Source organism: Paramisgurnus dabryanus, chromosome 1 (assembly GCF_030506205.2).
Source record: "Paramisgurnus dabryanus chromosome 1, PD_genome_1.1, whole genome shotgun sequence".
Lineage (NCBI taxonomy): Eukaryota > Metazoa > Chordata > Actinopteri > Cypriniformes > Cobitidae > Paramisgurnus > Paramisgurnus dabryanus.
In genome coordinates, this window is record NC_133337.1 from 60,419,663 (window position 1) to 60,433,524 (window position 13,862).

Consider the following 13,862-nt stretch of genomic DNA (forward strand, 5'->3'; position numbering starts at 1 on the left):
GCACAATGTTTAATCTTTATTCATAAAAGGAACTTCAGCTATGCTTTATAAAACACTTGGTTTATGAGCAAAAGTAAATTCTTTATGTTTAAATGATAAAAAGTCTCATACACAATGTCTCTGCCAAAGAATGTAACTTTGTAACTTAAGGAGCAAAAAAATCAGGTCATATGACATAAATGGATTAATTTAGTTTATTTGTCACATACAGTACAGTTTTACACATAGGATCAGCTCTTCTTAGACTGCACAAGTATAAATGATAAAGAAAATAACATATAATTATATTAATAATAGAAATAGTAGCCTATATGTTAGGATAACAATTAGAAATTAGTCTGAATAAAAATACACTGTAAACATTCCTTGTAGCACTTTAAAATAAAAAAAATTATCAACTTGAAATTACAATTAATTTGAACTTTCCTGACAAGAAATGTATTTCTACAGTGTAGGGGTCTTGATAGAGATATAAATCTAGAGTGTAAAGAGAGTGCAAGTATGTAAACAGAAAATTCTCCCGAGGTCTGCAGACAGTATATACATTGCTGGGGTATTAGTAAGCAGTTCAAACATTTGTGACCCTGCCTGTAAAGTCTCACGATCTAATAATAAGATTAGCAGTATCAAAGTTTGATTTTACTCATTGATCTCAACTTTTGCCATGGCCTTACTCATTTATATATGTATATTTTACAGAATGTTCTTTACAGTATGTAGGAATATTTTTATGTAGAAAACAGTAATCACAAAAAAGTGACTTTAATTGGAATTTCACAGGCAGGGTCAAATATAAGATATTATGTATAATTACGGCAAGTACAAACACACATTGTTAAATTAATACTACAGTGTGCAATTTAAGTATATAGGACGTGATGTTTGGCAAGTTCAAATATGCCATGTTGCATGGTAGTAACAGTAACGGTACAAAGTGCAGTATGCTTATGCTACATCACCTAAAGGCTATATGATCTTTACAGGGGAGTGAGACAGATATGTTAAGGAGTCTGATGGCCTGACGTCAATAATAAAGTAAACATATTGAACAATAATAATAATCTAACATTTGTAATTGGCTTATTCCACCAGTAGGGGTATGTGGTATCAGTTTCCTGCCCAACCAGAGTCTATATAGTAAACTCAGGGGGGTGGCACTCACTAGTGCTCACTGCACTAACTGCTTACTGGCTGTCCTCCCCAAGTCCTGTGGCTTCATGTCTGGAGAACAGCTCCACCTGCAGGGGCTCAATTGCATAGGATGAAAAATATATTCTTAGTATCAAAAATATAATAATATACTTTCCATAAAAGAAAAAATGCATGTCAAGCTTCAAAGAGCAAAATAAAAGATACTAGGATGAAGTAACATAAATTGTCATACATTGTAAATAAAAATCCGTAAAAAAAACAGGTAAATGTGTGTGTGTACCTGTTAATTATCACGTTTGTCCCCACAAAGATAGGAATACCAGTATTTTTGTGACCTTGTGAGGACATTTTGAGGTCCCCATGAGGAAACAAGCTTATAAATCAAACGGAATGATGTTTATAAAAAATCTAAAGTAGCAGAAAGTTTTCTGTGATGGTTGGGGTTAAGGTTTGGGTTAGGGGAAGGAAATATAATTTACAGTTTATACAGTATAAAAACCATTATGTATATGGAATGTCCCCACAAAAAATGTCCTCATTTTCAAATTTGGAACATATTTTGTGATTTTATTTTAATATTTAATAAATACATTTAAAATTTGCAGAAATAACCTTCCATCTTTAATCAAAAATGTAAATCCCCTCCCCTCCTCAAAACAATGTCTGGGTCCAAATTCTAGTCATTCGAGACAGTCTGCGACTCTGCCCGCTCCCTGTAATCATGTCACAACTAGAGCAAGCTCCTGATTGGTTACGGCGCAAATATCCGCCAAAGTTCAGATTTTTCAACTCGGGCGTTTCCCGCGGCAAAACTTAATTCATTCCATGTTATTTGCACCGCACCATTTGTGCGTACCGTGTCGTGGGATGCCTATTCGCGTCTTTGCATTGACTTAACATGTAAATCACTCGTGCTTGCCGCCTCTTCCACGTCTGGTGTGAATGCCACATTAGTCTACGAGTCCGTAGGGTGTCCCAGCTGTCATTTTTACGCTCCAAAGCTCATCAGCGCCCCCTTTGCACCCTTTAGACTTCCGACTCTGAGTACTATCGAATAAACAAAAAACTTTAATAAAGCTGCATGCACAAAATGAAGAGGTTTTTTTTTACAAGTACAATGAATTCTGCTTCTGAAAGTTTCAGATGTGTAGATAATAATCTTTAGGTTCAGCAAATGTCCATTTCAGAGTTTATGTGTTCATTTTATTTAAAGAGAAACTAAACTAAGAGAACTAAGAGAAACTATAAAAATATATATTTTAAATAGCCCAATCAAATATTTTTGGTGCAAATTTGCCATTACCTGGATTGACATTTTTACACTTGGGTGAATAATTGTACATGCACACTTGGGATCTTCACACCCACTAGAACACTTCGGCAAAATACAGGAAATACGTCATGTAAGTAGTCAAGTGGTCAAGTGCAAAGACCCCAAGTGAGGGAATTTGGATGCAGCCGATCTCTCCTTCTGGTCATATGCTTTGGCAGGTGGGCGGGGTCTGTGAGTATGCTCTCGCGGTAGTTTGATGTCACATGCCGACCAGTCTGCGCCTCAAAGTCAAAAACTAATTTTGATAGCACTTGTCTCGAAATTGAAATGATCGAGGTATATCTTAAGGTGTATCTTTCTTAAATAACAGTATTCCATTACCATGCTATAATGTCAAAAACTAAAAAAGTGCCATTAGTGCTATTTAGAGTTCCATTAAACAAGGATGATATTAGAATTTTAGTAAATAAATGCCAGTGTTGTTTACATGTTCTCGAAGGTTTGTTTAGTAGAACCTATGAGTAGAACCCAAGTTTATGTTAGTTGCGGCCTTGATATGAGCTATATACGCGATCGAAAACTTTTGAAAACTGTGAAACGACTTTATTACAAAATATCTACGCCACATCGAATCTAACAAATAAAATTAGTCCAAACTTCCACACAGTCAGCGTTTTTTTCGTGTAACTTTGGCGACTTGCTTAACAAAACGACCAACAATAAAACGTCGTTATGCATAAATAAATAAATTACAAACATCGCGAATATAGCATAATTCTGTATCATAGCTGTTCTTACCATAGACAGTAGCTGCAGTCATCACATTCACCGCCCCAGAGCTCGTCACTGGCCCACAATGCACCGGTAGTTACACGCGCAAATACGTCATTTTCAGCTTCTGGCGCGTACTAGTTCCTAGGATGTGTTTGAATTGATCGAGTGTGGCGCGAGATAATATGGGTTATAGAAATAATAACAAAACACCCGGGACGATTTATACGACATCAATAACGACGGCATTTTACAACACCTTAAAGCGAAACATAATGTAAGTGATACAAAAGTTAACTGAGAAGCTGTCGTTCGTTAATTAAATGTTTCTGAAATGTTTTGATAGAAGAATCACTACAGTAACGTTAACCAAAAGGTAACTTAACTTACTATGCTATTCTTTATCTTTGGACATTTGATGATGGTAATGTTTTTACCCTATTTTGCCATAGTCTGTGAACTTTAATAGACAGCTAAGATAGTTACGTTACAGTATGTTTATTTCTATATATCAAATGTTTAACACAGCGTCTTGTGTTCTACAGATTAAAAGAAATTTCGAAGCTTCTGGCTGTTTAATCAACGTCCACAACTTCTTCAAATCTGAAATATTGTGTAAATACTTTTTAGTTTGCATTTTATAGTAGAACAAACTGTCTTCCTATGTCGGTTTCTCATCAGACAACAGTGGTTAGTACGCCCCTTCCCCTGCCTACTCATTTCTCTCATGCCCAGCAGTCCTACTCCCTTAAGAAACGCAGACTTCCCTTCTCTTCCTCAACATCATCTTCCTCCCTGTCCCCTTGCCCGATCTCTCACTCTTCACCGCCACGACCCCCGTCTAAAGGATGCCCCCCACTCAGTCGAGTGTTTCCACACCGGCCTGCTCCGTGGATACCCCTGTCACGCTCCCTTATCGAGTCACCACCTCCTCGCTCTTTATATGATCCGTCTCGAGCGCAGAACTTCTTCAACCAGTGCTTCACGAATCTGGGCCTGATTGGACGAGGTTCCTTTGGTGAAGTGTTCAAGGTGAGAAACACCCAATAGTAACACAAGGATGTGTTTGGAATAGTATACTACCTTATTACACACACCCCGAACATGCCTTATCACCCTCCTTTTGTAACACCATCAGATTGCCAATATGTAAATATTTTAATTAGTGGTCAACCTATATCAGCCAATCATTTTTTGGGGTGTAAGCTGCACTAAAGAAAAGAATGCATTAATAATACTGTGATGTTTATGTTTCTTAGGTTGTGAGTTTATTGGATGGCGCTCAGTATGCTGTCAAGCGCTCAGTACAGCGTTTTCGCAGTGAGGGTGAGCGAGCGAGGAACATTAAAGAGGCTCGTAATCATGAGGGACTAAAACAACACCCTCATGTGCTGAATTTCATTGCAGCCTGGGAGGAGGGTGGTCACCTCTACATCCAGACTGAGCTCTGCTGTTCCAGTCTGTTGGTTCTTGCTGAAGAAAGGCCATCCCATACTGGTATACTGTAGAGTAGAAAAAAGCTCTTTTGCCAATAATTGACAGTATTACCCATGCTTATATGTAACATTAAAGTCATATTTTGATTGTTTGTATGTCAGATTGTACGTTACTGACAGAATTTTTTTTATGTTTGTGTGTGTTTTTTGTCAGGTGAGGCATGTGCCTGGACATACCTGTGTGACATGCTCTCAGCACTCAAGTACCTGCATGCTCAAGGATTTGCCCACATGGACATCAAACCAGCAAATGTTTTCGTCACAAAGTCTGGACGCCTAAAACTTGGAGACTTTGGCTTGTTGATAAAGCTGTCTACCGATGATCAAAAACTAGAAATAGAGGAGGAGGATTTACAGGAAGGGGACCCCAGGTATATGGCACCTGAACTGCTAAGAGGGAAGTATGGGACTGCTGCAGACATATTTAGGTTAGTAAATGTTGTGATTGATTATATTTTTATGTATTTGTTTTGCCATAACAATTTTTTGTGTTTACTGCATGCCACAGTTCTTTGCTCTAAACGTTGGCTCCCAGATGACCCCTTTTCTCCCAAAGCTGTTATTATATATTATATTAAAACAATCTCAAGGAACACTTCTTTCTATTCTCTGGTTGGAAAGACACAACTGATTATTATATTTTTCTCAACTATATATATATATATATATAACACCCACACACACAAATATTAGTTAATGTGATTATATAAAAACAGCAAATTGTTTACAAACTTATGCAACTAAATACATTGATAACTTCTTAAATAAATATGATATATGAATAATCTGACACCTTTGTCTTATTTTTTTAGTTTAGGAGTGTCCATTCTGGAATTGGCCTGTAACATTGAGGTTCCTAAAGGAGGAGATGACTGGCAGCAGCTCAGACAAGGTTATTTACCTGCTGAATTCACTAATGGTAAGTTGCTAGCAAGCTTCTCAATTTACATGAGTGAAATTTTTAATCACCCTTTGAATCAACTGTTAGTGATTATTTTGTAAGATATACAAACTGAATAATATTCTATACAAAATCTGTTTGTGGTTATTGGTTAAACGATTACAAAAGCCACGTTTGGATCACATTTAGTTTTTTGAGTCACAGATTGGATCATTATTTGAATCAATAGGGGAATAAAATAAGAACAAATGTAAAAATTACAACCATATGTAAATAAAATGTTACAAATAAAATAATGTCTAACAGCAGTGTTAAGGTACAGAAATTGAATCAAATGAATATAACAGTCTTCAATGTAAATTAAATTGAATCTTTCTTTAAAAGCTACAGAAGTAATTTCCCTTTGTCTTTTGATGTTTGATTAACATGAATGACACAGCATTTTTAAAGCCAATAGTTTGGCGGTCCCTGCCGTCCCCATCTTGGCTGCGTGTCACTGTGAATCACTCGCGGATAACCAAAAAGAGACGGGACGTAGGTGAAGCTGAGTAAAAACCACGCCCGCCTAGTTCGACTCTAGTGACAGCAGTGGCCGTTCACCTGTCACTCAAGTGGCCACGCCCTTAATTATGCAGAACTTTAAGGCTTAATTTAATTTAAATGGATGAGTTACAAATAGTGCATTATACAATATACTTGTTATGTTGATAAAGAGTGTGTGTACCTGAATCTAAATAATACCTGAATAAAAATTAATGTGAAAATGAAGTGAGCCCACAGCCACATCAACATTTAGCCAGCGTGATGGCATTATACAAATATAATCAAAGGAAAGTCAGAATTGGTGCTCTTTAATGGTGCAGTCATTTAAATTGATTCACATTGAGTGTGTGTGTGTGTGTGTGTGTGTGTGTGTGTGTGTGTGTGTGTGCGTGTGTGTGTGTGTTTCAGCCTTATCAGCAGAGCTGCAGTATGTACTACGGCTCATGTTGAAACCAGAGCCTTGTGACAGAGCCACAGCCTCGCAGCTGCTCACACTGCCTACTGTCTCCAAGCGCACGTGGAGGCGGCAGCTGTCCCTCTACATCATCGAAAGCTTCCTGTCCTTATTTTATTGCTGTCAAGTAAGTGTGACATCACTTCTGTTTGTACATAAAGGGATAGTTCACCGAAAAAAAATTTCATTTTTAACTCACCATCAAGTTGTTCCAAACCTGTATAAATTACTTAGATATGCCGAAAATGTTTGTAACCAAACCGGGACAAGCGAAGCAAAACTGGAGACCAACTGACTGTTGATGTGTTTATTTCTGCTGTGTAGGCTGTTAGCTATATTCCTATAGATCAGGTGTGTCAAACTCAGTTCCTGGTGGGCCGCTGTCCTGCAGAGTTTAGATCCCCCCTAATTTAAGGACACATATGATCTGATTTCTGTTTTTCTTTGTCTTTAGAGTGTTAAAAGATGTCTGTGCATATAAAAGATCTATTCTGTAAAGTTGCAAATATTAAAGTTTCAAAACCAAAGAGATCTTCTTTGTCTAGTATTGCTGCCACAGCCATGTTGTGGAGACACAATCGGATCACACACTACACTTTCTCAGAATGATGAGCTTTGTAGAAATTGTTGCATTTCAAAAAGGCGGGGCATAGAGGAGCAACAACGTTGCATGGAATATGGAACTAAACACCGCGTAAAATCATTGCATTACACCAAATACAAAAAATAATGTGCTTTTTAGCAAAGTCATATGGAACCTTTAAACACACTTGATCCAGCCAATCAATGTCTTCAGGATTACTAGAAACTTTCAGGCAGGTGTTTGAGCTAAACTCTGCAGGACAGTGCCCTTCTAGGAACAGAGTTTGGCATGTAAAAATGTAACATAACACTTTATGTTATCAACATAAATTTTATTACAATCTAGTTTTAAGATCGTTGTATAACCCAACCCTAGCTTAGGTGCCGCCTTATTCATTTTTTACGGTTCTGGTTCATGCTAAAGTGTGTTTCTTTTTTGTCCTTTTACAGTCCCTCCTTACAGCTAGCTGGAGTTTTATTTCATCACTCAGTCTTCCATTAACATCTTTCTGTGCATCCTCACCTCCCTGTACTCCTCCCAGAGAGAGATGGGAGAGAGAGACAGATCTGAGCCACTCAGATAGCCCTACACATGACTGTGTGTTTCCTTCAGATGAACCCCAACACTCTCCCACCTTCTCACACAGGTATAACACACTGCTCAAAATATGCTATGGTCGCAGATAGGGCTGTAATGATTTATCGCGTGTCCCAATAAAAATGCCTGTCTGAAATCTGAAAATTCAGATTTTAAATCGATTCTGTTTTTCATGCACAGCTTGTGTGTGTACTACAGTGTTTTGGTCAGTACGAAGTCCTTATCAATCTAAAATCATTATGAGTCTGAGTCGTTTATAACGTGCATTTAAAAAAGCAACACTCGTTAAACAAAAACATTAAAAAGTTTCTTTATTATCATGAAAATACCTGAAACAATTTGAAGAACAGAAATATAAATATCCTTATAAACATTTCCTGGAATAGCGTTTGTAATGCTACTTCTTCTGTGGCACAAAGGGAGTTAATGCATGATAAATTTACCGTTATATAGTTAAAATTCATTTGATCGTTACAGCCCTAGTAGCAGATTCTTTTAAATGTTGATAAAGGAATCGTTTTTTCCAAAAATATTTCGTTGTTTACTGTAATTCATGTTGTTCCAAACTTGTGTGTTATAAAAAATAAGTTTTCTGTATCAGTTCATAGAACTTCAAAAAAAAACTTGTGCCTTCGTCATATTTATTAACAAGGGCACTACAGTTAAAAGTGTTATCCACAGCTTTACAGGGAAAAGAAGAGGGCTTTTATACAGTGTTTCACACTACTCGAGTCGCTGCAAAAATACCTGCTGTATAAAGTGACACATTTTTCATTACTTAGTTTCTATTTCCAAAAGGTCATTAAATGTAAATCAAAATCTTCATGTTCAGTATATTAAAACACACATTCAGTCTAGTAAATAAAAATATAGAAAGTGAAAGGAATGAGGATAACACATTAAAGGTCCAGTTCTTTCTGTGTTTTAAGCTTTGATTGTGTTTACAGTGCGCAATATAACGTGTTCATGTTTCACTTGTTAAAAAATGTGTTCTTTTTTCACACAATTTACTTATCTGTATAGCACTGTTTTCACTGTCCTCAGTTCCCTGTTCTATGAAGTCCCTCCTTCAGAAATACGTATCGAGTTCCGATTGTGTAATTTGTTTAGTGTGTTGTGATTCGACAGCAGCTTAGCTTGCCGTTAGCTTAGCTGGTGACTGACGTATTCCTGTGGGCGGAGTTTAATCAAAAAAAGTGTTTTACTGGCGTCATTAAAGCAGGAAGTAGAGGGCTGTAGTCCATAACTATAATACTTTTATAGTTTACATTGTTTACAAAAAGATTACATTGTTCTAATAATATTTGAAAATAACAAAAACGTCAAATCGGTCAGTGCCATTTCAGAGATATTTATGGATTTTTTAATTTCTTCAGTCCACAGATGCTGCTTGGATAAATATTTGAAATTTTTAGAGCCCCTTCGATTCAACTTTTCATATCCATTTAAAATAAAATAGTATTGCATATTGTTAGTATATAAAAGTTCGACATACATTATTTATTAATCAATAGTTAAATTAGGGGATATGAAGGTGTGTCACGATGCATGTTAGGACAGGTACACACAGCCATATCTCTGTATAAACTGGTTTTGGAGACATTTTAATCTTTCACAATCTAATATCATCAAAACCTCTTGGTAACATGAAGGCTTGCTTTCCTGACAAAAATGTAGCGCAGAGTTGACACCTGTTTATAATCAACATGTCTTCGTATCGGCAAGGGATATTGGCATAATTTTCTGTATAATTAATTTATTGGCCGTTATTACCATTTATTTATTGGCTGATAATATTGGTGTGCTGATAATGTCATACATCCCTAAAATCTTGTTGTCTTTTATGCTTTTATTCTGTTATAAGTGCTGTTGTTTTTCTCCACGTGTACAGAGTCAAGGCGAGGTTATCTGTGGGCAGCACTTCCACACCACTGCAAAAAAATTCTCCATGTACCCCTACACACAGCCAGCAAACACGCACTCCCTCCATCACTCCCTCCAGCAACAGCCCAAGCCCCATTCATCACAGCACGCATCACCTTCATTCAGACTCACTACACAGCCAAGACAGAAGGTGGATCAACAATGAACTCGCCATTAAAAGCATCTTTGAGCCAAAAAACCTGCTGACACTTTTTGATGAGGTCAACATAGACAATGAGCCATGATTTCTGATTATAACAGTGTTATTGAGGGAATGTATAATTTCAGATTTCACAAGCTGCCCTGTTTTGGTATTGATTTTGTGGACATTTGATTTTTTTTGTCTGTTTTTGTTGTCTTTCTTTTATTTGAGAAAACATTTAAAGATATTGAAAGGGATTTATATTGAACCTGGTTGATCATTATTTTTGGGGGGAGGGAACAAGTATGATGGTGTTTGCTTCTAGTGTGCAAATATGAATTCTAAGTTCTGTAAACAGTGTATCATTAAAAGACTACTAAATCTTATATTAATTGTTAACGATTTAGCAACATGATCACTTGTTGGTTTTCTTGTCCACAATAAAACCAGTATTTCAATCACATTAAGTGGAGGGTCTTTTAATGTTTTAAATCTACAACATTTTGCAGCTGCTAAATGGTCGAAACAGCAGTGGTGGCCGGTGACTTCTTTTTTCGAGGGTGCATGATGCGAACTTCGTCACATGTATGTAGCCTGTCATTTGTGTGGTTCGTAATTTCAAAATATGTGTTTGGTGGATCGAGGAAACATATGTGCATCACGTGTCATGTCAAAATAAGTGCCTGCTGCAGACTCGTATAATATCATGCTTAATTAGAGCTTACTGTTAAGGGAGTGTCTTGCTGTTATTTTGTGAACATGAGCATCTCTTTTATCATAAACGGTTTTGATGCATTTGGTTGGTTTACCTGATGCAACAAACACATATTTTAAATGAAAAAACAGGCAACACACATGACACTCCAAACACATTTTTTGAATTTGCTCCCCTCGCACGAACCGCCACTGCAAAACAGAATAGCCATGTACATTGTAAAAAATATGCAGCATTTTTGTTAAAACAAAAATGTTTTTTATATAACTTTAACTTAAAAAAACTAATTATTCAAAAGCAATTTTTTTCAAAAAAAATATATAACTAAGCAATTTCATATTGAGTTTTATAAGTTACTTTAACTTAAAAGTTAAACAATTTAACTTTTCACAGCCAAAACTTTAAATAGTAGGGTGAATTGACTTGCAAAACCAAGTTGTTATAACTTTATGCTGCTTTTACAGTGTTGTTAATGAAGATTATTATGATTTATTATCATTTACATTTATTCATTTAGCTGAAGCTTTTATCCAAAGCGACTTACAATTGCTATATATGTCAGAGGTTGTACACCTCTGGAGCAAAGTGTCTTGCTCAGGGACACAATGGTGTGTCACATTGGATTCGAACCCGGGTCTCTCCCACCAAAGGCGTGTGTCTTATCCACTGCGCCATCACCACCCCCAATTAATTACCAATTACCTACATTAACATTTTTAAAGGCAGTAAAACAGGGACATTGCGAGGGCCGAACTCCAAACCATGGAAACCGGGACATCTTGTCACCTGACCCCAATGCAATATAATTTGATGTACATGATATGAAATGAAATAGTCTTCCCTTTGTAGAAACAGCTTTTCCAAACAGTAACAAATAAAAATAGTGAATTATAAGTACAATGTATTTCATACTGCACTTTATAATGGTTTTAATCTTTTAATATTATTTCTAATCATCTTTTCTGGAGTATTTATGTATTTAAAACATTGAAAGTACTATTGGCCAGTGTCTCACTGTAAACAAGTAAGTACACTAAAAAAAATTATTCAGTGAATTTAATAAAAAAAAATTAAGGTAAGTGGTTGCAATCAATTTATTTAAGCTACATTAAACAAAAGTTTTATATTTTAATTTACGTTACTTATCTTTTTAAATAAATTTATTGCAACCACTTACCTTAAAAATTTTTTTTAATTCAATGAATCATTTTTTCAGTGTATAAAAAAGTAAAAATTATGAAACAAAATGTTTTATTCACATGTTATTGTATTCTCAAGTACAAAAGTACACCAAAATACCCATTTTTATTTTCATTCACTAGTTTTGAACTAAAAACTCACACTTGGGTTCAAACATATGCCCTCAAATGGTGATTAAAAAATGTAAGATTATGTATATTTGTTCCAGTTTTATTGACTTTTTAAATTAGATTCACTTCTGATCATAACTTCCAAACATTCATTCATTTTCAGAATTTTAACTCTTTAAATCGCAGTTTGTTAACATGATGCCACTGTTTTGTTTTATTAAAAAAAATCCATATGCTAAATTATTATTTATTATTATTACATTATTATTATATTTGAGCAGTGATAGGTTTTTTAATAAAACTCACACTTTAACTTATGTTCACACAGTATTTTCAAGAACAAAACTACAAAATCTGATTAATTTCTTCAGAATTAATTTCGAACATTCAGAACCGCATTAATTGGTATACAACAAGAACAAGTTTTATTTTTCAAAATTAATTCAGAATATTTAGTATAGAAATAGTAGGCTATAGGCTATGTGCAAGTTAGAGAGAGAGTAGCACAGCAGGAGACACCACTGTGTGTGTTTTAGTGAAAGCAAAAAGCAAGGATAAAGGTATTCTTTGCCTTGTCTGAAGCAGTGAGGGAAGCTTTGGCTTGTTCCTGTAACCAACTAGAGCCATCTTTATTCTCAGAAGCTCTTTTGCCAGTGCATAGGAGGTGAAAACCTTGTCGCTGGTTACAGTGTTCTCCTGAAGCCCCTCTGTTATTTCCAGAAAGACCCAATTTTCTCTAGTTTACCTCTGCAGGACATATAGAAGATTTCCCTTTGTAGATCTGCATCTTCCATTCATAGGACAGGTCAGGTGTCCCAAATCTTGCCAAGCTTGCTGTTCATGTATACTGTAAGAATCCACAGCGATCTCTGAAAGGGACAAGTTGCCAATCCCCATAGATATCCTGGATCAGGTTGAACATCAGAGGGAGGCTATATATTGCCCGCATAAGCTGGTTTTAGCTGGTCTCCCAGCTTGGTTTAAGTTGGTGTAGCAAGCTGGTTTAGCTGTGTTTTGGTCACTTTTTAAGATGGTCTAAGAAGATCCTCCAGCTTGATCAGCTTTGCCAGGCTGGGAGAACCACCTTAAACCAGCTGCCATCTTATGCTGGTCTTAGCTGGATTTTTCAGTAGGGAATGTGCCAATATATTACTGCCATTATTATTTGGCTGAGATGTGTTGTCATTACGTTTTTTTCCAATAGGTTGCTATCTCCTTATATAAGAATATCTCTGATTTGGAGTTGCTTTAAAGTCTTATTGCAAGTATTATGAAACAGTTTCAAACAATCATGGATGACATAATTATGCTACAATACAGTATAAAGTATGAAAGAAATGCTTTAAGCATCTTATTTTTCCATTTTAAGTGCCATGATTCAAAATCCATAAAATACATCAGACATATAATAACTCCTGTAAAATCATCCTTTTAGCAGTCCTCCAGTTCAGATGCTAAAAACATTTCAGAACCGACTTAAAGGTAGGGTAACACATTTTGAAAAATGCTAACGTAGCCGCCTAGCAATGAAATCCCGATCCCACCCTCAAGTCAAATCGCTCTCCAAAGTCACGCCTCTTTCCAAACACATGAACACGCACAGATCAGACGGTCACGTCTCATGTCTCATTCACCAGTGAGAGAACTTTGCAGTACAAAGTGAATAACACTTCCAAAATAACCAACATAAACAACTGGTTTACATCAGAATTAGTTTAAGCACACGTTCGGTTTTGTAGACGTAGTAATATCGTTATGCTAATCCGGAAAACGAACACAAATTTCATAAGCAACACAACGTTTCATCAAAGTAGAATATCTGAATCCATCTCAATACAAACATATCGCGTACCTACCTTACCAAAATAAACAGTGCAACGACCCTTTTAGACCCTTTGCCTCCTGTAGCTGTTTGCATCTCGTGGTAAAGCAGTAAAGTTACTGATGTTAATTTGGATTTTTGCTCTTGCTGATCCAGGCAGTTTTTGCTGTTGTTGTTATA

At 36.1% G+C, this 13,862-nt stretch overlaps 1 protein-coding gene across 1 annotated transcript; it reads left to right on the forward strand.

Moving 5' to 3' along the window:
* Positions 1–3,321: 3,321 nt before the first annotated feature.
* On the forward strand, positions 3,322–10,268 carry pkmyt1 (protein kinase, membrane associated tyrosine/threonine 1). The gene is made up of 8 exons (XM_065242677.2): positions 3,322–3,473; positions 3,742–4,228; positions 4,456–4,693; positions 4,847–5,120; positions 5,505–5,611; positions 6,545–6,717; positions 7,623–7,819; positions 9,662–10,268. The coding sequence occupies exons 2-8, from the start codon at positions 3,860–3,862 to the stop codon at positions 9,936–9,938; spliced, it is 1,635 nt and encodes a 544-aa protein (XP_065098749.1). The 5' UTR covers positions 3,322–3,473; positions 3,742–3,859; the 3' UTR covers positions 9,939–10,268.
* Positions 10,269–13,862: the final 3,594 nt, after the last annotated feature.